This window comes from Impatiens glandulifera, chromosome 1, assembly GCF_907164915.1.
Source record: "Impatiens glandulifera chromosome 1, dImpGla2.1, whole genome shotgun sequence".
In the NCBI taxonomy this organism is placed as follows: Eukaryota; Viridiplantae; Streptophyta; class Magnoliopsida; order Ericales; family Balsaminaceae; genus Impatiens; species Impatiens glandulifera.
Genome location: NC_061862.1, coordinates 153831026 through 153858911, shown reverse-complemented (window position 1 = coordinate 153858911; position 27886 = coordinate 153831026). Strand labels below are relative to the sequence as shown.

At 30.3% G+C, this 27886-nt stretch overlaps 4 protein-coding genes across 5 annotated transcripts; all 4 read left to right on the top strand.

Annotated features, from left to right (window-relative positions):
• Positions 1-45: 45 nt before the first annotated feature.
• LOC124916309 (transcription factor MYB12-like) lies at positions 46-2409 on the top strand. The gene is made up of 3 exons (XM_047457037.1): positions 46-334; positions 399-528; positions 1618-2409. Exons 1-3 carry the CDS (start codon positions 202-204, stop codon positions 2321-2323), a joined length of 969 nt encoding a protein of 322 aa, XP_047312993.1. The 5' UTR covers positions 46-201; the 3' UTR covers positions 2324-2409.
• Positions 2410-8217: 5808 nt separating this feature from the next.
• LOC124916298 lies at positions 8218-9017 on the top strand. The gene has a single exon (XM_047457026.1). It carries the CDS (start codon positions 8378-8380, stop codon positions 8900-8902), a length of 525 nt encoding a protein of 174 aa, XP_047312982.1. The 5' UTR covers positions 8218-8377; the 3' UTR covers positions 8903-9017.
• Positions 9018-12664: 3647 nt separating this feature from the next.
• On the top strand, positions 12665-16244 carry LOC124920238 (importin subunit alpha-like). 2 transcript variants are annotated; one of them, XM_047460682.1, is made up of 11 exons: positions 12665-13008; positions 13386-13482; positions 13567-13658; positions 13746-13877; positions 13946-14131; positions 14221-14384; positions 14474-14552; positions 14788-14916; positions 15131-15258; positions 15348-15733; positions 15827-16244. In XM_047460682.1, exons 1-10 carry the CDS (start codon positions 12796-12798, stop codon positions 15724-15726), a joined length of 1599 nt encoding a protein of 532 aa, XP_047316638.1. In that variant the 5' UTR covers positions 12665-12795; the 3' UTR covers positions 15727-15733; positions 15827-16244. The 2 variants fall into 2 exon arrangements, with proteins under 2 accessions (XP_047316638.1, XP_047316639.1); XM_047460683.1 differs by having other exon boundaries at positions 12879-13008; positions 13312-13482.
• Positions 16245-18267: 2023 nt separating this feature from the next.
• On the top strand, positions 18268-20006 carry LOC124916287. The gene is made up of 3 exons (XM_047457015.1): positions 18268-18875; positions 18963-19364; positions 19438-20006. The coding sequence occupies exons 1-3, from the start codon at positions 18305-18307 to the stop codon at positions 19785-19787; spliced, it is 1323 nt and encodes a 440-aa protein (XP_047312971.1). The 5' UTR covers positions 18268-18304; the 3' UTR covers positions 19788-20006.
• Positions 20007-27886: the final 7880 nt, after the last annotated feature.

The window sequence follows — 27886 nt, the reverse complement described above, 5'->3', positions numbered from 1 at the left end:
ATATCTCACCACTCAACTTCTTTATAAAGTTCTACTAACACTTTTCAGTGTCCTCTCATTCTCAACTCTCTCTCTCTCTCTCTCTCATCTTTCTCCTCACATAATAATAATAATAAAACTAAAACCTTGATAGTTCAAAGTGCGACAACCTTATAAAACATAAACTAAAAAAAAACCCATTTGTCCAAATCAACAACAATAATGGGGAGAGCACCTTGCTGTGAAAAAGTTGGTCTCAAGAGAGGGCGGTGGACGGCGGAGGAAGATGAAATCTTGACCAAGTATATTCAAGCTAATGGGAAAGGATCATGGAGATCTTTGCCAAAGAATGCAGGTAATTTTTTTTTTTTATTTCATTATTTGATAATATTAATAATAATAATAATGTATATTAACAGGATTACTGAGGTGTGGGAAAAGTTGTAGACTAAGATGGATCAATTATTTGAATTCGGATGTCAAAAGAGGAAATATTTCTGAACAAGAAGAACAACTCATCACTAAGCTGCATTCTGCTTTGGGAAATAGGTAAGATACTCATAAATTTAATATAAGTTAAATTATTCAATATCCATTAATGTGGCAGTAAAAAGAACATGACTTTGGGTCTCATTTTAATTTTATTTAATTAAAAATTATATATATATATATATATATAATGTCATTTTACTTTAGGACATGTTACATATATTACTAGTACTAATTAGGTTACCCCCTCTAGTACTTCATATGTCTACCAGTCCCACTACTTTTATATACATATATAATTATTATATGTTTATCATTTTACCTTTTGGAAAGTAGAAGATTCTTTTATTAATATATAATAAAATAAAAAAATATCTTAATATTTTAATTAATAAGTTGAACGAGATAATAAATAAGAGTGAAATTAAAATAATATTTGATTAAATTGAGTTATTTAAATAATCTAAACTAAACCAGCCCTAAAATATTACCGACTGACCTAAAATATTAAATGTTTTGAATCGGTTAGTTTTTTAAAATTAAAAAAATAAAAAATATATATAAAGAGCAAGTTTATCACCTTGTTTGATCTATGGTTACAGATTATATGGGAAAAAGAAATTATTTATTTTGATTAAATGATCAAACTTTCCTTACTGAACTGAATATTTATGCTAATTATTATCTAGATGATGTTGATTAATTTATAATACAAATATATCACATCAAGCCAGATCCACAAAAGTTAAAAGAAAAAAAAAACTGTAAATTTTAAAACAAGATGTGGACAAATCTATACCTTTTTTATTTATTTTTGAAAACAGTACTATTATTAATTTTCCAAAAATACATATCATTATTTTTAAATAAAGACGTTTAAATTGAATTGGTAAATTTTGAGTGTGTAGTAGAACAAAAGTCATGTCACATTTTTCACTAAATGTTTTACCATGTTGTTTAATGGTGTATTTACAAAAACTATAGACTAGTTAAGTAAACAAAAAGAACATTTAAAGTTATGTTAGTAACAATAAACATAAGAAATTTTATTTATTTATTTATTGGCGAGCGGTGCATTTATTAAGGAAACAAAAACATATAGTTGGCAGCATTAAATTTTAATTTGTTTTCATACATGTCACGTTTCAGATGGTCAGAAATCGCGGGTCACTTGCCGGGAAGAACAGACAATGAAATAAAGAATTATTGGAATTCACACCTTAGTAGAAGGGTCCATAACTATAGAAGGTCCCCCCAAGATCAAACTATTTTACCGACCATCAATTCTGATACTCCGGCGCCGGCACCGGCACCGGCCAAGAGAAAAGGCCGTGGCCGAACTAGCAGAGCTGCCATGAAGAAAAACAAACTTAATTATTATAATCCCCCGTCCAAAAATAAGGCAAATGTTCAACTGCCATCTACACCGGTGCCGGCACCGGCGCCGGCGCCGGCGACGGAGACGGGTCAGTCTAGTGGTATATCATGGGAGGAGGAAATCTTGAATGATATTTCACCGTTTGATCTAGATGGGTTTATTATGGATGAAGAGATTGATCAAACTAATTTAGGTGGTCGGTCCATTTGTGATGGTGACGTGGACTCTAGTAATATTTGGCCGGAGATGACGTCGGACGCCGGAAAATGGAGCTGGGATTGGGATATGAACTGGGGGGAGTTGGCTTTTGACGGCGGCGATGGCGGCGGTTGCGGCGGCGGGGATGAGAGTTTTAGTTGGCCGTGGGTAAATGATGATCAAGATTATAATAAAGGAAATCAAGAAAATCAAGAACAAGAGAGAGAATTGTTTGACTTTGGAAATCAGAATTCTGTCGTTGCATGGTTACTATCTTGAATAATTATTTTAGTAAATATTTTTGTCGGTTAGTGGGATTATTAATAAAATGAAATAAATATTTTTGTTTTGTTTTTAGAAGGTTTAAGAAGTTTCTCTGATGAGGTTGTGGTACCAAAAAGAAAAAAAAAAGAGTAAATGCGTTTTCAACATGTTACATTAATTGTTTACCTTTATTTCTCAACCACTTTATTTTTTTAATTTTTATATTTATTAAAAACATCAATTCACAAGATTGACTAATTGAAGTATATTACTTTTTTGGTCAACTATTAAAATAAAAATCCTTACAATTAAAATATTTTAAATTTTAATACTAATTAGAAATAGTTTGAGAATCAGAATATTAATTATAATGCAATAATCTATATATATATATATATAATGATGCTTAATTTTTAAAGTGTCCGGATTGTCGGGTCGAAAGCTGTGGTTAATTTGGATATATGTGAGAGTAATGGATACTTGATAAGGTATGGTTCGAACTTGCAACCTAACAAACCAAATACAACCTTTTAACCAACTAGGCTAATAACACTTTATATTTTAAATTCAACATAACATTTGATAAACGCGTAACATTTTAACAAGTTCAACTTTTTAACTAACTAATCTATATATATATATATATATATATATATATATATATATATATATATATATATATATATATAATGATGCTTAATTTTTAAAGTGTCCGGATTGCCGGGTCGAGAGTTGTGGTTAATTTGGATATATGTGAGAGTAAATGGATACTTGGGTCGGATTATGGGTTGACCCGCTCATAAAAAGTGTCCGGATTGCCGGGTCGAGAGCTGTGGTTAATTTGGATATATGTGAGAGTAATGGATACTTGGGTCGGATTATGGGTTGACCCGCCCATAAACTTAAAACGGTTAAAAATAAAATTAAAAATGCTATAGGTATGGTTTGAACTTGCAACCTAACAAACCAAGTACAACATTTTAACCAACTAGGCTAATAACACTTTATATTTTAAATTTAACATAAAATTTGATAAACGCGTGACATTTTAACAATATAAGTTCAATTTTTTAACTAACTAATATATATATATATATATATATATATATAAAAGTGTCCGGATTGCCGGGTCGAGAGCTGTGGTTAATTTGGATATATGTGAGAGTAAATGGATACTTGGGTCGGATTATGGGTTGATCCGCTCATAAAATTTTTACCGTAATATTTTTTTCACGATTTTTTATATTATTACTAGTGCAAATGCACGGGATACATACTAGTAACTCTAATGTCACAATTTAAATGTTAAAAAATTATAAATAAACTCATTTGTTTTTTCTCTTTATCATTATCATGAATATTATATCTTTATAATATTTTTCTCATTTTAATTAAAAAAATCAATTATTTTATTAATTAAAATATTAAAATATTTTTACTTTATTTTTATTAAATTTAAATATTTAATACATAAATAAAATTTTAAAATATATTTATAACTTAGTTAAAAAAACATGTAAAAATGAATGATTTATAATTTGAGCATGTTTGATAAGCTGTTTTTGAGGTTTTATTTTATTTTTATAGTTTGTAAAAAAAATTACTATTTTTCTGATTATCAAATCACATTGGATTTATTGACGACCATTTTGATCCTATACTAGCCGGGATTACCTGAGTTTAAGCATATCAAAAAAGTTTAAAATATATTTATAACGTTAAAAAAAACATGTAAAAATGAATGATTTATAATTTAAGCATGTTTGATAAGCTGTTTTTGAGGATTTAATTTTTTAATAGTTTGTAAAATTTCTGATTATCAAATCACTCATTTATAAACTAAAATATTCTAATTTTATTTTTATTGAATTTTAATTTTAAATAAAAATAATAATTAAACTAACTAAAATTTCAAATAATTTATTTTTTATTCAATAAAAAAATTGAATCAATTATTTTTTAAAATTAAATTATTTTTGGATTTATTGACTACCATTGTTTACCTATTTAGATGAAGCATATCAATAAATGGAGGAAAATAAATTGACAAGGATTCCCTAAACCCTTGTTTACCTATTGAGTTTAAACATATCAATAAATAGAGGAAAATAAATTAACAAGGATTCTCTTAGTAACGACAAGACGCCTTTATCCCAGTCATTTTTGCAGCTTAAGTCTTTTTGTGTGCTTGACAATTGACATCTTCACGCTTCAAGTATTAGCCTATGAGCTCCCCATTCGACCCGTCTTGAAAAACGGACTAAGGAGTCTAACCAAGTTGGGTCACAAGATTATTTTTTCATGGGAAAAATAGTGCCCTCGGTTGAAAATATTGACCATGTCCACGGTCAAAGGCTAACTTTATAGGTCGCGTGACATTTGAACTTAGACTTTGGCTAACTTTCTCGATCCTTTGACATTCAAACTTTGCCATTGGCTAACTTTCTCAGTCATGTGATATTCAAACATAACCTTTGGCTAACTTCCTATGTCGCGGGTTTTACCTGTCGCTCTGATTATTCATGATAACTCGACGGATCACACGACTTTTGTGCCAGCGACGTATCATTCAAGTTTATGCCCTATCAACTTTCGATGTTAGGATAGTGGCAATATCATGATTGTACATAAAAAAAAATGACGAATGTTGTTTAGGTTAATAGTTGAACACCTAATTAATATGCTATAATGCTAATACCCATACAATATTCCACATCAATTATAACAAGTAGCACTTTAGTGAACCATCCATTATTATCGAAAATACGACCCATAAACGATGTCAAGTAGAGATCAACAAATGTTATTTTTAGGATTCCGCCGACACCTTATGAGAAATCAAAATTTTTAAGTTCCGGAGGTCGCAAAACTGAAACTTAAAGATTTTATGACTAAGATGGCTTGATTTTTGAGTTATACGTGGGTACTATGTACATTAAATACTAATTAAATACATAAAATTCTCTCTATGTTTGAAGTGTGGCAATGCTGGACTTAGATGTATCTGATCCGTATTTGATTTAGTTTTGTTTATTTAAAAATGTTTCCAAATGGTTTGTTTTGGATGAGTATCCAGATGAGTTTTACCCGTTTCCAAAAAATATTATATATATAATTAAAAAATAATAATAAACATGATGATTTTTTTTATTGGATTCAATATTAAATAACATCATAACACTTAGACTTGACTAAATTAATATTCTTATATTAAAAATAAAAAATTATTTTAATAATTAAATCTTAATTAAACAAAAATTAACTCAAAATTAAATAAACACATAAAACTAATCAAAAGAACCAATAAAACAAACACTTATGTGTTTCCAAAACAAAACATGTGAACTTGGGCCCATTTCCAAATTTGCCCATTATTCATTAATTTGTAAATTAAAAATCCATGACTTTTTTAAAACTTCTTTTAATTTCAGCAGATATTTAACTCTTATTTTGTTCTTATTATTTTAAACTAAAATTTAAAATTATTTTATTTTATATTAAATACAATATAAATATTTATAATATTATAAATATTTATAATATTATAAATATTTATAATACAATACCATTAATATTATAAATTAGCATAATAATTGTTTAAAAAATAATATTATATTAAATATATAATTTATTTATTTTTATTGGACACTCACATATTTTGAGTGAAAATTGAACTCTAGAATCAATGAACTTGAGAACCATTATCTATGTATAATTTCATAGATTTCATTATATATTGATGTTACTTTATATTTGGTTGTTGAATTTTGATTAATACAAATTTTACATTAAAAAATGTAACTTTATTATTAAACCAAACCATTAACCTTGTTCATGTGTGGTGTTTGTAAAATATAAATAAATGATTACCCATAAAATAAAATATTTGTATGGTTGATTTATTTAAATTTAGTTAGACTATGTATAAACATCCATATTATATTTATTATTGTGAAACAAAATAAAATGTATGGAAAGAGGGGTCACGGGACTCACGGCCCATTGGACAAAGAAAATACAAACACCACTCTTAAACCTCAAATATTTAATAAAATTAAATACTTCCAAATTCAAAATATTTAAAACAACTACTTGTTAAATAAAATTAAGAATTTACTTATAATTATATATATAATTATATTTATAAATTGATCTAACAAAAAAATTACACTAAAAATATAATTATTATCATTTATATAATTTTAGTTACTTATATAAATAAAAAATATTTTTTGAATTTTTATTTATATAAATGAAATTAATTTATAAACTCTGGTAAAAGTTCAATTATTTGAAATGTTCGTTTATATTTAATTTATTCTATGAAGGGACTGAAATACGCCTCCAAGGGCTTGACTGTCCAAAATGATATTTTTCCATACTTCTTCTCGTTTCGCCGAACTTTAGAAAACTCATTGCATTCATTTTGGACCAAACGTGATATATAACCAAAGCATAGCAGCATTTGAAAATATGCTTTAACGATGACAGTCTCTTTTATCTCATGTCATTCCGAAATAAATTTAGTGAACTCCATTCATGTCGAGAATCTCCTCAATAATGTTTTGATTTAAGATTTCAATCATTCAGACCCTATCCCCTAAAAGCCCATTGTATAGGTTAGGCGCTAGCGTTTTACTAATAGAATTCAAATAAGGTTATTTTGCTGAGCGAAACTGTGAACCTACTTAAATAGCTTACGTTTACCAAGCCTAATTTACGTATAAATAGAACAGTTCCAGCTAGTTGCCCCTGTAGTGCGTGGTGAACCTCCCATTGCTCTATCGGATATAACATGCAGTCGAAAATGAATATATAAAGTGTGCAGCGAGAGAACAAGCAAGTGATTGAGCGCACTACGAAATTGACAAGTTTGACGGAACATGAGATCCCGTTATACACATGAAGATGTTCATCAACACTAACGCCCCATATCAGTTTGGGGAAGGCACCAACAAAAAAAGATGGTCCATTGTCTCATCGTTTTCATCACATAACAAGCACTTAATATCCGCTTAATATCCAGTATATCCATGAATCCCTTAAGTTGATCCCTAGTTTAGAGATTTTTCCTAAAAAACAACCATAATATGAATTGTTGCATTGGAACGATCTTAGATGACCACACAACATGAAACTAGTCCACATTATCACCCCTTTTGCGTATGGACTCCCAATCTAGGTTTGAATTGAACTTCTCGTCTCTCTCAACCATCCAAATACGTGAATCAATAATATCATTAAAATGCGGCGTTAGGATGTGATTGAGTATCTTGAACCTTCCGAAATACATCTCAAAAGTGAATTTCATTCCCCATCTCAAATATCTTTAACCGTGTCAACAAAACAATCTCTCCTTATTCGAACACCCCCGAACTCCATCTTTAGTACAATAGACTGATTTTCAAACTAAGAATAGACAAGACTTAAAAGAAGGTCACGACGAGATAAGCCATTTATCATTACGATAGGTGTCAAGTAGAAGTGCGATGTATGCAACATACTAATGAGTAGACTTTAACGTTGTTCCTAACCTATTTGATTACAAGTATTAACTTTTATTGTGCTTTGTCGGGAAATAATGAGAGAGAATGACATATTGGTGGTAAAATATGCGACGTCCATCTATTAATAAACACAATTAAATATATAATATTATCGACATATTTATTTTCATATTTTTTTATATTATTTCAATATAATAATATAAATTTCTGTATATATTATTAAAAAAATTGTTTTTAAAATTTTATCAAATGATTAATATATATAAAAAGAGGTTTGAGTTAAAAAATTGAAATAAAGAGCTATTGATCTCCATTGATGGACATCACCATCTTCAATCGGTTCCCCGGAAAAAATGGCCGAAATCCCGCCATTTCCCTCTCTCTTCTTCTCCGGCAGGCCGAATATATATATATAGAAGATCCCTTTACCAAGTTCTCCCCCGATAGTTTTTTTTTTTCCATAAGCCCTGCATTTTTGCAGGGCATATCGGTGCTTTAATTCTTCCACATAGCAATAAACAATGTCATTATAAAGAAAACCCTCTTTTTCTTTCATTATAAGATGGAAAATACACCACCCGCCACCACATTCTCCGGCGACGACGAGAAAAAGAAGAAGAAGAAGACGAACGATAAAAGCTTCGTCCTCTTAAAGGCTGCCATATCTTTACTCCGACGCAAATCTAAGCCGATTCAACCCGACGTCGTTTCACAACCCGTCGTTCTGAACAAGATCATAGGTTCAATTCGTCCTCCTCTTCATCTTCCAGACGAACTATCATCTCCAAATTGTTCATCTCCTGCATTCTCTGATCAATCTTTCGTCACTGCCACGAATCAACAGGATCTCGTAAATCAATCAGATCGAGTTGATTCATCGGAGAGTTTGAAAGGTCTTCGTAAGAATCATTCGTCTGCATTTGCTTCCGCCATTAATATGCTGGAACTTGGAAGTGACGGAGAAAGCGATGATGATGATGAAGTTGAGGAACAGAATCATCATGAAGGAGACGAGATGATTGATAGAAAAGCAGATGAATTCATCGCCAATTTCTATAGTAAATTTAGGGTTCATGAAAGGAAATGATCTCGTTTAGATCTGACGGTTTACAATTATTGGGAATTGATGTAAGGTGTCAAAATTCTTTATCTTTTAGTTTTTGCTATCCTATAATAAAATTTGCCCTAATATTTTTGTTCCATCTCTAAACAAAAGAATCTATCCATTTTTTATTTCTATATAGATAATGAATAAGAATAATAAAAAAAAAATGTGAAGTTTATATATATTTCGGAAACCGTTATAATAATATAAATGATAATCATTTAAATATAATGATAAAAACAATACAAAAATATGAATTTTTACTTTAGCGACAAAAACAAAAGATTAACCATTTTAGAGCAAAAATGAAACAAAAACAAATTAACGAGCTCAAAAATTTTCAAGAATTCAATGATTGCCTCCACCCGTTTTTCAAAAGAGATCACCCATGTCGTAATAATAAAAGCGTGGCGGAGTAAATACATCAGGGAACCGCGATCACGGTACACTTTATCGTTTTTTCGAGCCAAATAGTCCACCAGAAAACAATTATAATATGTATCCTTCGATTCAATCTAACCTAACTTACGATTTTTACCAAAAACATCCCAACAACCAACAATTGACTTATAAATCACACAATACATCATGTTTCAAAATAGACTCCAAATTACAAGCAATCATTTGCAATGCAAAAATAATGTAGTATCGTTTTCACTATTCGCAACACATTATACAATGACTAACCATAATGCACCATTTTTTTTATGCATCTATCCTCCATCAATATTCTTCCGTACACATCCAAGAAATTTAGAATTTACACGATCTCTCGTAAAAAGTCTATGGTTTAGATTTTTATTCTTATCCATATAAAAATTTAGAATTTATATAAAAAGATAAATTTATATAGAAGAAATGATGGAATTTTCTAGCCATTTTATAATTTAATTGTTTTTTCATAGATCCTTCTAAAAAAAGAAGTTAATTAATTATTTAATGTTTTAAAAATTGCCTAATAATTATTTTTACTGTAAAAATTTACCAATTATTATCACTGACTTATCTGACTTAGACAGCTTAGCTACAATAAAAAAAATCTATGTGGCAAAAGAAATAAATAATGATGTATAAACAATTAATTAAGAATATAAGCAAAAATATCTCCTCTAATAATTCAATTGATGTGATTTGATGTTATTTAAAGAGTTTTATTAAAAACATTGTTTAATAAAAAAATAAATTGTGTTTTTAGTTAAATGAATTATTATAATATTTTTTTCAATTAAATTTTTTTATAATTAAAGTAAACTATTTGTGTTAATAATTTAAAAAGATATATAATGATATAATTGAATTTAAATAAATAAATAAATAAATAAAACTCACATCATATGAAGCTCTACAAATGTAGAGAATGTACTCTTATTTCAGAAATTAATTATTTCTTAAAACAAAATAGGAAATATGAACTAAAATTATAATACTAACGTTTCTCCTTCTTTTTTTTACTTAGTTTTTTAAATTAAATTACAATCAAATTTTATTTTATTTATTTTCTCATCAATTATATTAATTAATTTATTATCTAAAATATTAAAATATCTTTTATTTAAAAATATATATTTTATCATTATCTATTAATATTAATAATAGTAAGTTATTTTATATAAAAAAAATTGTCTCATCAAATCACCGTCCCCTCTAATATTTTTTAAATAACCCCACGTAATTAGTATTCGAACCATTAAAAGAAAAAAAATACATAAAAGAAAAATGTAATGATTTTTTTTTTCAATATTATCACATTTGGATGGAAATATGTTTTTTCTAGGGTTCGAAATGGTATTTAACAAGTTTGGAGGATATTACTTTTATAGAAACTCATTTATTCGAATGTAAAACGAATTTATACTTATGAAAAAAATTGGTTAATTTGTTAAAATGGAGCATTGCTTACGAGAAAGTTTCGTTAAAGTTACTAGTTTAAATACTTTAAAAATAATTTAATTTTCAAATATATATATATATATATATATATATATATATATATATATATATATATATATATATATTTTTTGATATATCCAAATTTTATTTTATTTTTCTAATACTTGAAACATAACCCTCAATTGACATGAATATATACATAATAGATCAAAATCATTAATTCAAAGTTATGATTTAATAAATAATTAAAGTAATATTTATATTCAATTAAACAAAAACATACTCTAATGTGTGTAAAATTAATATTCATATAAATATAAAATATATTACTTTAGATCATTAAAAAAACTCTTATACATCATAAAAAAATATAAGATTTGAGAAAGATTTAATGTAATTCAAAGATTTTAAAAATTCATATACTATATTATTTAATGGGTGGAATTTCAAATTTAAACTTCATAATTGGGACAATTGAAATACATATATCTTCTATGAAAGATTATTTCTAGTTAAAGTTATACAAAATTAAATTTTATCATTAACGATAATTTATTATTTACGTGTTATTTATAAAAGATAAATGTTACTAATTTAACTATCGAATTCAAGCGAATTAAGAGTTTTGACTATCGAATCTCAGCGAAATAAGGATTTTAACTACCAAATTTTAAAGAATTGATAGTAAAAATCTTAAATTCTCGAGAAAATTATTAACCCTCGATAGACTATACTGACTTTCCTGAACGAATCTTAGAAATTATCATAATAATAGTATTATGAATGATACGCATCGTACGACTACGATCATTAAAAGTTCGACGATTTCTCTCCGATCAGATAGTCTACCAAAGAATAATTGAGATGATAACTCAAATATGTAGGTTTGTCATATCAGCATCTTAAATCCAAATTTTCCAACAACTACCCAAAAATTCGGACATCACCAAATGAATCCCAATAATACTACACAAAAGACTTCAAATACTAGTCACCCTCCAACAATGCAAAACTAAGCGAGTTGCCGATTCAACTTTTTCGTGACACATACGACTAACCATAATACAACATTTTTTCATACACATATCATCAGTTAGAATTTCATAATGAATAACGCTCTTTTCAAATAACAAGATATTGGATATAATTTTTGACTCCCAAAATTTTTCCAACAAGAATTATATGAAATCATCTTAGCGAACAACTTGTAGCAATACCCACATGAAAACTATCAATATGTTGCCTACACATATTGTGTTGATCAGACGATGACACTTATTTGCGTCGTATCAAAAGTAAAACTATATTATGGAATGAAGTCTACATAATGTTTAATCTTCTTTTATATCTACTTCGGCTAGTGAAACCACTATACCGATAATCAAATATATTATTAACTTTGACATTTTTACACGACAAACTTATTTTTGTATATAATTTTAACACTAAAGTCATATCAACAACAATTGATTACAATAAAAAAAAGTCATTTTGATATTTCTACCCATAAACAAAATATAAGATTAGAGAAAGATATTATGTAAAATTTCATATATTATATAATTTAAGTGTCAAAATCTTTTATTTGATTCCACTAATACATTCTTGATTTTCTTCAAATATAAAAATTATATGATAATTTTTAATTATAATAATCCAAAAGAAACTACCTGTATAAAACATGGAGAAGTGGAAGAGTGTACTGTCTATGACAAAAAAGTAGAGTCAAACATGACTTCAAAAAAGTCATCTAAATCAACGTCCCAGATATATCCCCCTTTTTCCAAACAATCATACGATCACCGGCGCCGCCCATCTTCAAATCACGTCAGTCCAAATCAAATGGTAGATTCGTTAAATTTCCAAACTACAAGCCCCTTATTAGAAAGTAGAAACCGCTGTAATTAGATCGTCCAATTTCGAAATCAAAACCCTACTCTGTTCATCACTCTTTCAAGAGATTATCGCTCTGATTACTGATAATCATGTCTCTAAGGCCGAGCGCGAAGACCGATGTTCGTCGTAGTCGATACAAGGTCGCCGTTGATGCCGAAGAAGGTCGTCGAAGGCGAGAGGATAACATGGTTGAGATCCGTAAGAATAAACGAGAGGAGAATTTACTTAAGAAGCGTCGTGAAGGTCTTCAATCGCATCAATTTCAGACTACTGTCAATTCCTCATCTCAAGTTGAGAAAAAGGTCTGATGGTTTAAGTTTAACCTAATTGATTCTGTTTGTTGATGATATTATGATAGTATATATGATTATGAATTTCAATCTATTGATACTGCTCTAGTTAGTTAGGCAGAGGATAGAAGAAGGTCTTTAAAATTCATTTTTACAGGTGATTATGGCTTACTGATTCTGTTTGATCAGTTCGTTTGTGCTCTGTTTGTTGATGATATCATGATAGTATATATGATTATGAATTTCAATCGATTGATAGTATCATGATAGTTAGTTAGGAGGAGGATAGAAGGCCTTTAAAATTCATTTTTACAGGTGATTATGGCTATCATCCAGGGGTGGGGGGATATATCCACTTTTCTTATAGGCTTCTGCTAATTTAACTGCAGTTAGAGAGTCTTCCTGCTATGGTTGCTGGTCTGTGGTCTGAGGATACAAATTTGCAGCTGGAAGCTACATCTCAGTTCCGGAAACTGCTTTCGATAGGTTTTATATGATTATATTCCCCTTTTGTAGTTTTTGTTAGGATGATAATTATATGATTATCATTCATTTTCATTTTGGTTACAGAACGAAATCCACCTATTGAAGAGGTCATACAAGCTGGAGTTATTCCGCGGTTTGTGCAGTTTCTTGATCGTGACGACTATTCGCCACTTCAGGTTCTAGATTGGATATTCTTTCTTATTAATTTTTTAGAGAAGAAGGTAATGAATTGAAACTTTATTTATTATAATTTTGTACAACAGTTTGAGGCGGCTTGGGCGCTTACCAATATTGCATCTGGAACTTCTGACAATACTAAAGTAGTGATTGATCATGGTGCTGTTCCTATTTTCGTGAGGCTGCTTGGCTCATCTAGTGATGAGGTCCGCGAACAGGTAGATATTTTTGGTTGAATATTCAAGAAATCTTTCTTTGCAACATTATTATTATTTTTTTTGAATAGGCTGTTTGGGCATTGGGGAATATCGCGGGTGATTCACCAAAGTGTCGTGATCTAGTTCTTGGCCATGGTGCTTTGATTCCATTGCTGGCTCAATTTAATGAGCACGCTAAGCTTTCTATGCTGAGAAATGCCACATGGACATTATCAAACTTCTGTAGGGGAAAACCACAGCCACAGTTTGATCAGGTTGGCATGCTTTGTTATCATGATAGTGATTTTTTTCGTTTTGTTTTGTGGTGGTTGTTTCTCAAACGAACTTAAATATTTATCTCTAGACAAAACCTGCACTGCCTGCCCTTGCACGACTTATCCATTCAAATGACGATGAAGTACTTACTGATGCCTGCTGGGCTTTGTCATATCTTTCTGATGGTACTAATGACAAAATACAAGCTGTAATCGAGGCTAATGTCTGCTCTCGTCTTGTTGAACTTTTGGTGTAAGGCTATCTTTCTATGTTTTTTTGTTTGCTTTGGTTTTATATTTTGTGACTGTAGAAATCTTACTCTTTAATCATGTATTTGTTAGTCATCCTTCACCATCAGTGCTCATTCCTGCCCTTCGGACAGTTGGTAACATTGTTACTGGTGATGATGTTCAAACTCAGGTAATGTAATGAAACATCATTAGAGAATTGATCAAGATGTTCATCTGTTTTATTATTCTTTATTCAATATTCTGGAACTATTAAGATCAACCCACTTATGTTAAAACCCTGCTTTTGAGTACTACTGATGTTTTACATTTGTACTTCATTAGGTTATTATTTCTCAACTTCATTTTTCTCTTAACCTGGACATCTAAATTTTTGTGTTTGGAAACTTTGTTCTTTACTGCTTCAGATTATGATTGAGCATCAGGCACTTCCAAGCCTTCTTAACCTCTTGACTCAAAATTACAAGAAAAGTATCAAGAAAGAAGCTTGCTGGACCATTTCAAACATAACAGCGGGTAGCAAGGAACAGATACAGGTACCGAATATTCTTCAGATGACTAAGTTATATTGGAAAATGTGATCTCAGATCCACATCCAGATTAGATATGTGATACAAAAAGTGGTTCCAAATAGGGGGCATTTGTGTCCATGATTGCTAGAAACAGTAGTTTATTGACTGCATTCTTTATCGAGACTTTGTTGTGTATATGTGGAAAATTGTCCCCTAACACCTAATTATATATATTCAGGCTGTTATTGATTCTGGTATCTTTCTTCCATTAATCCAATTGCTTCATACTGGTGAGTTCGAGATCAAGAAGGAGGCTTCCTGGGCAATTTCAAATGCCACATCCGGGGGTACTAATGAGCAAATCAAGTATACAATAGATTTATCTCCTCTGTATTCCTTACTGTCTTAAATACTGTATTTCACGTCAGATATCTAAACCTCGATTTTTCTGTTAGGTTCTTGGTGAGCCTGGGATGTATAAGGCCACTGTGTGATCTACTGGTTTGTCCTGACCCGAGAATAGTTACTGTTTGCTTGGAAGGATTAGAGAACATCCTAAAAGTGGGTGAATCCGAGAAGAACTCGGGTAATACAGGCGAAGTGAATTACTATGCCCAGTTGATTGATGATGCTGAAGGACTGGAAAAGATTGAAAATCTTCAGAGTCACGATAATATTGAAATCTATGAAAAAGCTGTCAAGATTCTTGAGACATATTGGTTAGAAGAGGAGGATGAACAGCTTCCTTCGGCTGATGCTGATGGTTCACAGTCTGGTTTCAACTTTGGTGGGAACAATCTTCCTGTTCCATCTGGTGGGTTCAACTTCGGTTGAATTGAAGGTATTTCCCTTAGAATATGAGTTATTTGGGTAAACCGATGACCAAAATGTTTAGTATTTTGATTAATAATTTAAATAATGTGATTATATGTAGGTGAACAAATATCGGGGGGGTTCAATATCGTCTTATGGATGTCCTCCCCAAAGGGTTGCTGGTGGTGTATAGTTTTATTTTAATTTTTTCAATGTGATGCATATCTCTCTTGTGGTGGCCTCAAGGTTGCATAAGTTAACATATTTCCTTTTTTCCCCTCCCACCAACCTTATTCTATGTCATGAAGTCTTTTTTATTTATTTATTTTTATTTTGGAGAACATTGGTTCCGTTCTTCTTCTGAGTGCTACTAGTATCTGCGGGTTAAACACATTGTCCGCAAATGCACTCAAGTTTTTACTGTATGCAATTATGCGTTTTTGGTGGTGCTAGTGAATGTTATAAGATTCGTTTAAGGTCATGTTTGTAAACATTTTAAAACAAGTCTGGCTATTAGAAATGGAAGTGTGGTTGGTACTTATTATTTCTATAGGCTAAGAAATATGCTCTTGTGATTTGTTTAATTTATTAATCTTTGTTTGTTGGCTTTTTGCAACTTGCAAAGGCAGGTTATTAGTAATAAAATGGGCCAAAATTTATTTTATGTTGGGCTTCTTATCAAATAGCCCAATGAATGATAGTGAGTCTTTTTTATGTTGGGCTTTTTATCTAGATGCTTTAAAATAATTTGAGAGAGAACGAGGAATAAAATGAGAGTCTAGGTAGTTATATTCTAATAAATTATGTAATTTTAATTTTAATTCTAAATCACTCAAATTTAAAATATTTGTTAAACTTTTAAAAGATAAATAGTATACCAAATAATAAATATGTTTGTCTATAATATATAGAAAGACCATTAATCAAAATAATTAAATCAATATATGCCAGTTTTTTGTTTTTTTTTTCTAAACTGAATCAAGCTCTATAAAATAAAATAGTAAATCGACGTAGATCACTTCATTCGATTTTTCATCAATCAGTTCAATTTTTTATCAATTCAATTAATTTATTTAGTTTTTTCGATTTTAATTGAACCCTTAGATACGATTGTAGATGTGGACACTACTAAAAATATGGGTTAGTTTTCTGAAAGAAAAAAAAACTTTCATCGTTTAAAAAAGCAAACTTCGGACATGCAACAAATGTATGGTTTATTCAGTGAGAGCTATTCATAATTGAACATGTGATTCTTCACTAAAAAACTCAATTATGAGGTCTAAGTTAATTTTGTTTGGCTTTGAATTAATTTGGACTAGTAACTATATAATAAGATGAAGTTAATGAGTTCATACCAAAAAATAATATAATATATTTTTGACATATCCAAAAAAAATGTAATAAAACTAGGGCATAGTCCGTACTTTCTCGTTGAATACAAATTTGGAAGGTGCTTAAATGTTATTACTTCACTATTTGGCTTGGTGTGTTGGAAGTTGCGGTAATTAATTATTTTTAACTTGTAATATAATTTTTATTTAATTTTAATTTTAAAAGTGAGAATTCCTTATATTATATTAATAATAATCACTCTATTGTGGAGCCATTTCTTTCGGTAATTACTATTCAAAGTTAATTTAACCTTATTAGTATAGAAAGTGACAAGACTGGGGTGGATTAAATTAATTTTGTTGAAATAGTATAGATTGTGAAAAAAGTGACAATTTTGAATAGTATAATAGTATAAATTAATATATAAGACTCATGTTATATTTGAATTTAAGTATCACAATTTTAATTATTTAATAACTTTTTTACGAACAAATGAATGTCGAATATTCTAATTTTAACATATAGTATTTTTATTTTTCTTAATTAATTTACCATATTTGAAAATATAAAATAGTAATTTTTTTTTCTATTGTTTTTAATTATTTTCTACTTACACATTTTTAAAGTATTCAAACCGTATTCAGAAGTTTTGAACGTGTATATCTCGAAAAATGATCAATTTAAAACACAAATACGTTTAAATTGTTAAAAAATAAATAAAAAAATACACAAAGTTATGTCGTTATAAAGTTTTTAAAAAATAATTATCAAGTCGGTTTCCCTTAAAAAAAAAAAATATTCAAAATTGTTTTAAATAACACATTTTTTAGTTATGCAATCCAACAAATTAAAATGCTCAAATCTCAAAAATAATACTCAATTTTAAAAAAAAACTTCCTAATTCATTACATTAAAATAAAAAGAGTTACATTTTGTTCATTTAGAAAATATATTAAATAGCTAAAATTCTTATAGTTAAACCTAGTCTCACAAATTCAAAGTTTGAGCATTATACTATAAAAATTACTCAAGTTCTATTTTAAATAGTAATTGAAAATGAAAAACATATTTAGTACGTGATTAATTGATTTTTTAATGATAATTTATTTGCTAAAAACAACATTAATTTAATAACCTCTGTATGTCTTCTTCCTCTTCAACGAAGCTGCTTCTCCTTCATCTAATAAAATACTATTTTCACAATCCTCTGTAATTAATGTCGCTACCCTAAATCACCATTGTTAAGAAACTTCCTCTTTAATCATGGATGAAAGAGAATCCACAATCAACCCTTGTCTACTTCAATTCAAAACCCCCCCTCAGTGTTTCAATCAACTCCATTCATCGTAACCTTCAAGCTTCTAATTCCACTCCATTATCGAAACCCGACATATCAACCATGAAAGATCAATCAATCATTCTCAAAGAAGACGTCTCCGTCGATGATTACAGCGACCTCTTAACCGTTGCCCCTTTCTGCTGGTGGCGATCCGCCGCCAAATTCGAAGAATATCTGAAATGGAAAGAAGAAGAAGCCAAATCTCCATCACTCAATCCATTCAAACTTGACCCAGAATTAACTTTCATGAGAGAAATGGAAAGACTTGCTCTTTTATCTCCGGAAGGATTAGATGAACTCCGGCAGAAACTCTACGCTTATCGTGCCGGAGATTTCTGGGTTCCCGCCGGCGGTGTTAAGAGAGAAGACATGGATATTCCACCTGTGAATACCATTCTCTTGGTGGGTTTTCATAATTCGGGAAAGAGTTCTCTTGTTAATCTCATGTACAGTGTTCTTGGCCGCACCGGCGTAATCCCATTTGCCCAGACATTATCCGGTATGGATAATTGGATAAAGATCATACCTTTAATTTAATTTACTAACTTATAATTGTTGATCTAATTAAAAACAAGAATATTGACAGGAAATGGTTCGAGACAAATGGCACCTACATTGGAAGAACATAACGTATTGAGATCAATGAGGAGTGGTTTCTGCGTTTACGACAGTGCAGGATTCGATTACGACGAGGTTAACGAATTCACCGGAGAAATGTGGGATTGGATGATCGACGGCGTTTACCACCGAGAACCCTTGAAGAAACTCGAAGATGAAAGCCACAACCGTCACCATCCATGGAAGAAAATGGAATCAGATTTCAACATCTCATTAACTTCATCAACTCCAAAATTCGCAAAAAGAAGGGTTACATTCGTTATGGTGGTGGCTAACCTATTTGAAATCAATAAAGCTATTAAGTCCGGTGATCGTCAACCATTGGAGGCTGTTCGTCAAATCTTCTGTTCACCCGCCATTCGAAAATGCAGTAATTACATTTACTTTATCTATTATTATTATTTTTTAAATTGGTTTGTATTGATTTTTTTGACAAATTGTAGATGAGAATCCTTTGTTGATCTTGACACATGGAGATGAGGTGGGGTGTGAGGATAGGATAAACGCGAGATTGAAGATTTGCGATTATTTGGAGATATCGGAGGCGACTGGAGTTTATGATATTGTGTGTTTGACTGAATATGGGTTTCTTCCTGATGAATCGGATTTGATAACTGCATATTCAGTTACAGAAGCTATTTATAGATCGTTAATGGTGGCTGATAGGGGACATCTTCCTAAGAGGAAGATTAAGGATAAGATGATATTGGTTTTGGCTTGGTTTATGGGTTTGCTTGGGGCTTTCTTTGGTCTATTGGCTCGATCTTTTTCGGCTTTGAGTTCTAGGTATTAAGAATGCATGATTAATTATTATTATTAAGAAGTTTGGTTATCTAGAGAATTGAAGATCAGAAGATCAGAAGAAGAAGAAGATAAAGAAATAGTTTGGGTTTATAATTATGAATGAATAATCTATGATCATGCATGCATGTGCATGAATGTAGTGTTTGTTTTGTTTTGTTGGAGTTTAACTAGTGCATTTGCTTAATTAATATATCTTTTGAGTTTTATTGATGTTTAGTGTACTTGTTTTTAATTAATTATATATGATTGCAAATGAATAATTATAATCATATAGGAATAATTGTATTGAGAATAAATTCAATAATAAAAAAAATTATTACCTATAAAATAGGTAGATATTCAAAATTTTAAAAATCAAATGATTACAAATTTTTGTAAATTACACTTTATGTTTGATTCTCAATAACTACAAATTAAGTCCACTAATCTCATTTTTTAACATGTTTGAAACTATTTGACAAATGTAAATTATATGATTAAATATGACATTAATTTCATGTTATATACTTTAAAAAAAATAGGATAACGGATTACGAACTCGAACTTAAAAACTTAAGGTTAGCATTCATCTCTTTATACGTTAGGCGGGGAAGAAGGATAGTGTTGTTATGCTTTTATGAGTTTTTAATTAAATAAATTATTTAAATATATATATATATATATATATATATATATATATATATATATATATATATATATATATATATATATATATATAACCTCAATTAGCTCCATTTTCTATCTTTTTCATTTATTTTGATTTTTTACTTTGTTTTTAATTAATTTATAAAAATATGTATTAATTATTTTGTATGATTCTCTAATAAAATTGTTATATCATTTAATATATATGAATTTTAATCTTATTCAATCTCTCTATGAATTTTATGCATTAAGTTAGATCAAAATTGTCTAATTTATCAATTAAGTATCTAAATTCTCTCTCTATATATATTTATACTAACTTTACAACAACAAAAAAATCAAATTTATTCAATATAACAGACATGTCAAGTCCTGTTAAAAGATTTTCACTTTATATTCATGTATTTTTCTTTTTAATTTATCATTATTAATTTATTTTAATGATCTATCAAAAAAGAAAAAGACAACAAAATTAACCAATTCATTCCCATACTTCATCTCTTCTTTCTTTCAATTTAAACTTTTTAGGACTCGCCATCAGAACCCAGGAACAAATTTAACAAGGGGATGAAGTGGGCTTAAGCCCACCTTTTTTAAAAATAAAATAAAAATAAATAAATAAATTAATTAATTAATATTTTTTTAATTAAAAAATATATATTATATATAAAAAATAAAATTAAAAATTCACATCTTTTCCAATATATATATATATTAGAAAAATATGAATTTTCAATTTTATTATATATATAATATATGATAGTTTTTCCTTAGTTTCATGGTTGATGTTCTTTTAAAAAAAAATTCACAAATAGTCTGTAAATAAATATATTTTAAATAGGTAAAAATTCCTTTTCTTTTTAATTGGTATAATCTTCAATTCAATTTAATTATATATATTATATTTATAATTGATTTTATATATGTTTGATTTAATGTAAAATTTTGAGATCGGTCGTTCCTCGTCAACAAAAATACAATTGAACATCATTACCACTTCAATGTTTTTAATGCTGTGTAAATGACTTCAGTTTGATGGAGTTAAATACTTGGTTTAATGAGTCATCAGTAGAACTTCTTTCTCTAAGTACATCTTAGATACAAAATATTCATTCGACTCAATCTAGTGATGATATTTGCAAACTTGCAACGAAGTTTTATCCTGAAGATTATAGAGCAAGACATTATTGCTTTGAAGTATGAATTGGTATATTATAAATTTGATGTGATGCATAATTTGAAGGTTTTACACTTGTTGAGTTGTTGTTGAGTTGTGTAAACAATTTACTGAGAGTGGTTATGCTGACTAAATTGATTTATATTGTTTTAACATTACTTGTTTTCTATCGTTACTACTTAGCAAGTATTTTCAGCAATGACGACTATTTGACACTTTATATTGAACGAGATTTGGCTAAATATATAAATGTATATTCTATTATAAATGAGTTTTATGTTGTAAAATCTCGTAGAGCTCAACTTATTTAAACATTATAATTTTTTTGATACATATATATTATATAATTTAGTCATTAAATTCAAGCTTACCCCAACTCTAAACTCTGTCCCGGTATCAAATCAAGTCTCCCCAATCTAAATTCTATCTTAGTTGAACTCTAGCCATCTTCGTGGCCGAAGTTTTCTCCAGCCTAACCATACACCTTTGCTGTTGCGGACGAGGCTTCTCCAACAGAACCAAAAATCGTCGTCCACGAAGCCTCCCTCAACTTTTTTGGGACAAAAACATTGTATCTTAATTTTTTTCTTAAAGTTATCACTGAAATAGAAAATTAGTATGAGATATTTACACTAGAATACAAGTCTAGCTAGTTTGAATCGAGTACATTTGTTGCTGCCACCATATATTTTAGAAGTTTACTTTGAAAATTATGGATATGGTTCGCCATAAAGAATTGATAAAGATATTTCTCCCAAAAATAAAAGAGTTGATAAAGATTAATTTGGATAACTAAACTCCTAATACCATCAAATTTGTTATATCTATGATGAGTTGTCGTTTGATGTCGAGTCGAAACTCATATGACCGTAGTATTGATCGGAGACATATACATCGTTTAGTTAAAGGGCAGGTGATGAGAGTTGACACACAACTTTGACACCTTGATCTAATTTGAGGCATAAATATTTCTTTCCATGTTATATGATAAAGTTAGACTTCTAGCTTTTACCTTAAGACTTTCATTTTACAAGCCAAGAACTCATTTTCTTTATTTTTAATTACCTTCCTCTCCATAATCCACCGATGTAAATCACTAATAAATGTCGGCTTAAGAGGTCAAAGTGTTGCGGGTTCGATTCTAACTGGAAACTTTTTTAAGTTCAAGCAGTGATCAAATCTGGGTGTCATTTTAATTCTCCTTAATTGAAAAAAATAAAAAATTCTTTCCTCTTTGTGTCTAACTAAAATTATTTTTATATATTTTCTATTTAATTGACATTTTTTTATTAGACTTTTAGAATATATTTTTTATTTTTATATAGAAAATTAGAATTTATTTGAACATTTTTCAAGGTAGACACCAAGTATAAGAAATTAAATGCGATGCCTAATAAAATTAATTGACTTTTTTTTTTTCAGCCACATGCTTAGTTTTGAATTTCATGTCCATGATTATCGTCGTGAAGTGACGCCAGTTGGATATTTTATTTACACAAACATCTAGAAATTTCATGTTCTTTAAATTTCTTTTTATTAAAGTTTATATCATTTCTACACATGTAGCATTCCAAATGTTATAATTTTTTATGATTCACACTAATAAAAGAAAATAATGTTCATATAATGTAACAAAGAAATGCTTTGGAGAAATAATCATACACCTGGTCCTTTGCTAATCGGGGCTAAAACCCCGGAAATCAAAAATGCCAAAATTATTTTTTTTTAATAAAACTCGACTTCTAACTTCTTATCAATTTTTCTATTATTATTAAGACCATCTCCAATTCAACGACATACAAACCTCATTTTGAGTTTAGAAACTTCGACCCACCATTAAATTCATACCATCAAATTCATACGCATTTCTCTTTCTTGAAAATTATTTATCCTCTAAAAGACTATTTTATACATATTTCAAGTACTTTATATATTTTAATATTTATAAACTGAGTTTATGAGAGTTTAAAGTTATAAGTTTAATTTTATTTTTTATATTATATATTTATATATTAATATTATTTATATAATTATTTTTTTATTTTTTTTATCTAATCTTTTAATATATTATTTTTTTATATATATTTATATAATTTACTTATATATTAATTTTATTTATTTATATATTTAATTATTTTTTTCCTATATATTTTTTATTATAATTTCTTTTAATTAAATAGAAAAAATATTTAGGTTTAGTTTGTAAAATTTATAAATATATAAATAGTATTAAAAAAATTTGATAAGAAAAAAGATATTATGAGAATATTTTTTTAGTTTAAAATGAGATTTTGGGTTGAGGATGAATTATTTTTAATATCAGGTTTACTCCTTTTACGTGTAAAGATTAAAGGTTGGAGATGACCTAACTATTTATTTGTTCGGTAAGTAATCATAATTTGTAATTATATAATCTTTTGATTCATGTCATCTTTATTGTTAAATAATTATTAAATTATTTAAAAAATGTTAATGGTTGGTTATTTTGAGAAGATATATTTCTTTTAAGAAAAATATTCAAAATATATATATATATATATATATATATATATAATAATATAATATGGTAAATAATATAATTTTTAAATAAAAAATATTTTAATATTTTGATTAATAATTAAGTAATTTATTTAGTAAGAATATAAATATATTCAATTATTATAATTATTTTTTTAAAATACAACCGTGCAAAAGTCTTATTTAGACTTAAATATCGTCAAATCATCTTTTAGTCTTATTTTTTTTAAGAGAAATGATATTCTCAACGAAGGGTTAGCGAAAGCAAGGCCACGAATCCTACGTGGCCTTGCCAGCTAGGAGAGAGAAAAAAAATTAAAACGTTTCAGGTCCAATTCCCTTCTTTCTTCTTCCATCTCTTTCTTCTTTTCATTTATCACTTCCGGCGAACGAACCGACGTCTTTTCTGGCGATTTTTCACTCCGGCATCCCGACTTCTACTTTCTTCTTTCAATCGAAAATGGTAAGACACTTCTCATTCTTTAATATTTCAGTTTCAGAATCGTCCGCCTTCGTGTTCATTTCGTAATATTTTCTTTTCAGGCTGGTGTTTTAGGTAAATCTCCATGCAAGACTCCAAGATCTCCCAGATCTCCAAGGACAAGGTAAATAAGACATCTTCTATTTTAGAATCGTAGGGTTAGGGTTTTGCGGTTAGGGTTAGGGTTTTGCGGTTAGGATTAGAGTTTTGTGGTTAGGGTTAGGGAAAACTATGATTATTGTGTATTTGTTGCATTATGGTTCTCGAAACAAAGTTTTCGTGACACGAAAGTATGATTTAATTGTGTTTGGTTGAATTATGGGTCCCGAAAACTAAAATTATTGTGTATTTGCTGAATTTAGGGTCCCGAAAGTGTGATTTCGGGACCCGAAATAGGGTGTTATCGGTCCCGAAAGTGGGATTATATCATGTTTGGCTGAATTTAGGGTCCCGAAAGTGTGATTTCGGGACCCGAAATAGGCTGTTATGGGTCCCGAAAGTGGGATTATATCATGTTTGGCTGAATTTAAGGTCCTGAAAGTGTGATTTCGGGACCCGAATTAGGCTGTTATGGGTCCCGAAAGTGGAATTATATCATGTTTGGCTGAATTTAGGGTCCCGAAAGTGTGATTTCGGGACCCGAAATAGGGTGTTATGGGTCCCGAAAGTGGGATAACTTCATGTTTGGCTGAATTTAGGGTCCTTAAAGTGTGATTTCGGGACCCGAAATGATAGGTTTCAGGACCCGAAAGTGCTATTATATTATGTTTGGCTGAATATAGGGTCCCGAAAGTGTGGTTTCGGGACCCGAAATGATAGGTTTCAGGACCCGAAAGTTGGATTACTTAATGTTTGGCTGAATTTAGGGTCCCGAAAGTGTGGTTTCGGGACCCGAAATGGATGGTTTCGGAACCCGAAATGGGTGGTTTCGGGACCCGAAATGGGTGGTTTCGGGACCCGAAATGGGTGGTTTCGGGACCCGAAATGGGTGGTTTCGGGACCCGAAATGGTGTTTCGGGACCCGAAATGGTTGGTTTCGGGACCCGAAAGGGTGTTTCGGGACTCGAATTGCTTCATTTATGTGATTATCTACTTCATGGTTTTTAAATGTTTATCATTTGTTGTTGTAGGGCAAATAAACGTAAAAGGAATGTCCAAGAATCAGCTCCCGAACCAGGTCCCAATGCAGCTCCCAAAGCAGCTTCCAAAGCAGTTCCCAAATCCCCTAGAGCAACAGCTCCCAAAGCAGCCCCCCACAACTTATTTTTAACTAGGACATCGTCTAGTGGCCTTTTCAATCTTCTTTAAATGCTGTCTAAGAAACAAAAAGATTCTGTGAAGTCAATAGGCTTTGGCGCTCACTTTCATTATCGCTTTCAAAATGCCCCGGGGAGATCTCTCGTTATCTAGTTAGAAAGTTTGACTGCAATAAATGTTCATTCACCCTAGAGAATGGCGAGGAAGTAAAAATCGAAGAAGAGGACGTTCATATGGTATTGGGTCTCCCCAGAGGGGAGCTGGATATTGTAGAATATCAGAATAACGAGATTAATGACAAGTTGAAGGCATTTAGGACTCGATGGGGTAACCCTAATAATGGCGCTCCTTTAGAGACTGCTATGCCGATCAAAATCATTGAGAACAAAGCTGCTGACAACAATTTCAAGATAGACTTCGTATTATTTGTTATTAGTTGCTTTCTCTGGTGTGATCACCTAGGTAACCTATCCAGGTATATCTCATTTCTATTATTTTCAATTGCATGACAACAAATATGTATTGTTAAATAATTCTCAAATATGTTTTTTTCATTTGCAGGTATAGAATTCTGAAATCTATTTCAGATGTTGACAATATCAAGAAGTTCAATTGGTGCAAATTTTTACTTGAAGGATTAGTTCAATCATGCTCAAAAGTGAAGCAGAATGAAAAACGACATTTCCAAGGATCACATACGTTCTTTATCGTAAGTTATCACTAATTCATTTTCATGTTTTCAAAAATATTTAGTTTTAACATATGTATGTTTTCAGCTATGCTACCTTTATAGGGTGAGCAACCCTGAACTGGGAGGAGTTACTGAGCGACGATTTCCTATACTGTCATGTTGGAATGACACAACGTTGAAGTTTAGGCTGGATACAGAGTTTGATAATGGAGGATTCGGACGTGGAAGCGTTCTGGGACGCATTCCACTACCGGGGATGTGGGAGGAGAGCGACGACGAGGATAATGATTTCGGAGAGAACGAGGAGGAGGAGAACGAGGAGGATGATATGAATGATGGGGTGTCTGAGACCCCAAAGGCGGCGACAACAACAGCATAACCTAGGAATAGGTCACCACCTCTGAACACAGCTCCGTACTTGGATATAATAACTTTTACAGAGAATTTGGTGTGCGTTACGAAATATACAGTGATGCTTGAAAAAGCCATGAGAAAAATGGAATCTTTAAGTTCAGGCTGGGATGCAACGCCATTGTATGACAATTCCATGCACATCATTTACAGAGCAATGGACAAGAATAAACTTTTCAGGGATGCCATGCATAAATACTTCAAGGATCAAACACCATCTGAAGAACGGTGTGACAAAGATGCCGGTCAAAATGAGTCTGCTCAAAATGAGGTGGGTGACAAAGAGGCTGCTGCTCAAAATGAGGGTGGTCTTGATGAGGCCGCTGACAAGGAGGTGGGTCTTGATGAGGCCGGTGACAAGGAGGCTGCTGCTCAAAATGAGGGGGTGACAAAGAGGCTGCTGCTCAAAATGAGGGAGGTCTTGATGAGGCCGCTGACAAGGAGGCTGCTGCTCAAAATGATGAGGGGTGTCACACTGAGGACGATGGAAAAGAGGTGGCTCCAAGAAAAAGAAGGAAAAATCCCGTGCGACAAATGAAAGTTCCAGCACACCTTAAATCTCCATATATGACGCAGGACAAGCCGAAGAACTTCGAGTCTGCCCAAATTCATGAAGTTGGACATGATTTGGTGGTACAAAAAGAGGGTGGTGAAGAAGTTCCTCTAGCGGTGTTTAAAGGAAGAAAATTTGTCAAAAAACCTAGGAAATATCCCCTCGAAGTCATGAAAATTCCACCACGCCTTCAATGTCAATATTTGATGAAGAACAAGAAAAGAAATAAAGTTTTCTTCGATTTTGTCAATATAGGTTACCGGGATGAGGTCGTTTTGGGATTCGTTTTTGACAATAAAGATGATGAGAATGCGAGGTAAATCAATCTTTCTTAGTTGATGTTGGTTATATTATGT

Bases quoted from the DNA above. Each gene is read 5' to 3' on its own strand.
- LOC124916309 (XM_047457037.1), top strand. From the start codon at position 202: ATGGGGAGAGCACCTTGCTGTGAAAAAGTTGGTCTCAAGAGAGGGCGG. The intron at 335-398 runs GTAATTTTTTTT...GTATATTAACAG, and splicing joins ATCTTTGCCAAAGAATGCAG to GATTACTGAGGTGTGGGAAA. The intron at 529-1,617 runs GTAAGATACTCA...GTCACGTTTCAG, and splicing joins CATTCTGCTTTGGGAAATAG to ATGGTCAGAAATCGCGGGTC.
- LOC124916298 (XM_047457026.1), top strand. From the start codon at position 8,378: ATGGAAAATACACCACCCGCCACCACATTCTCCGGCGACGACGAGAAA.
- LOC124920238 (XM_047460682.1), top strand. From the start codon at position 12,796: ATGTCTCTAAGGCCGAGCGCGAAGACCGATGTTCGTCGTAGTCGATAC. The intron at 14,385-14,473 runs GTAAGGCTATCT...TGTATTTGTTAG, and splicing joins CGTCTTGTTGAACTTTTGGT to TCATCCTTCACCATCAGTGC. The intron at 15,259-15,347 runs GTATACAATAGA...TTTTTCTGTTAG, and splicing joins GGTACTAATGAGCAAATCAA to GTTCTTGGTGAGCCTGGGAT.
- LOC124916287 (XM_047457015.1), top strand. From the start codon at position 18,305: ATGAAAGAGAATCCACAATCAACCCTTGTCTACTTCAATTCAAAACCC. The intron at 18,876-18,962 runs GTATGGATAATT...GAATATTGACAG, and splicing joins ATTTGCCCAGACATTATCCG to GAAATGGTTCGAGACAAATG. The intron at 19,365-19,437 runs GTAATTACATTT...GACAAATTGTAG, and splicing joins ACCCGCCATTCGAAAATGCA to ATGAGAATCCTTTGTTGATC.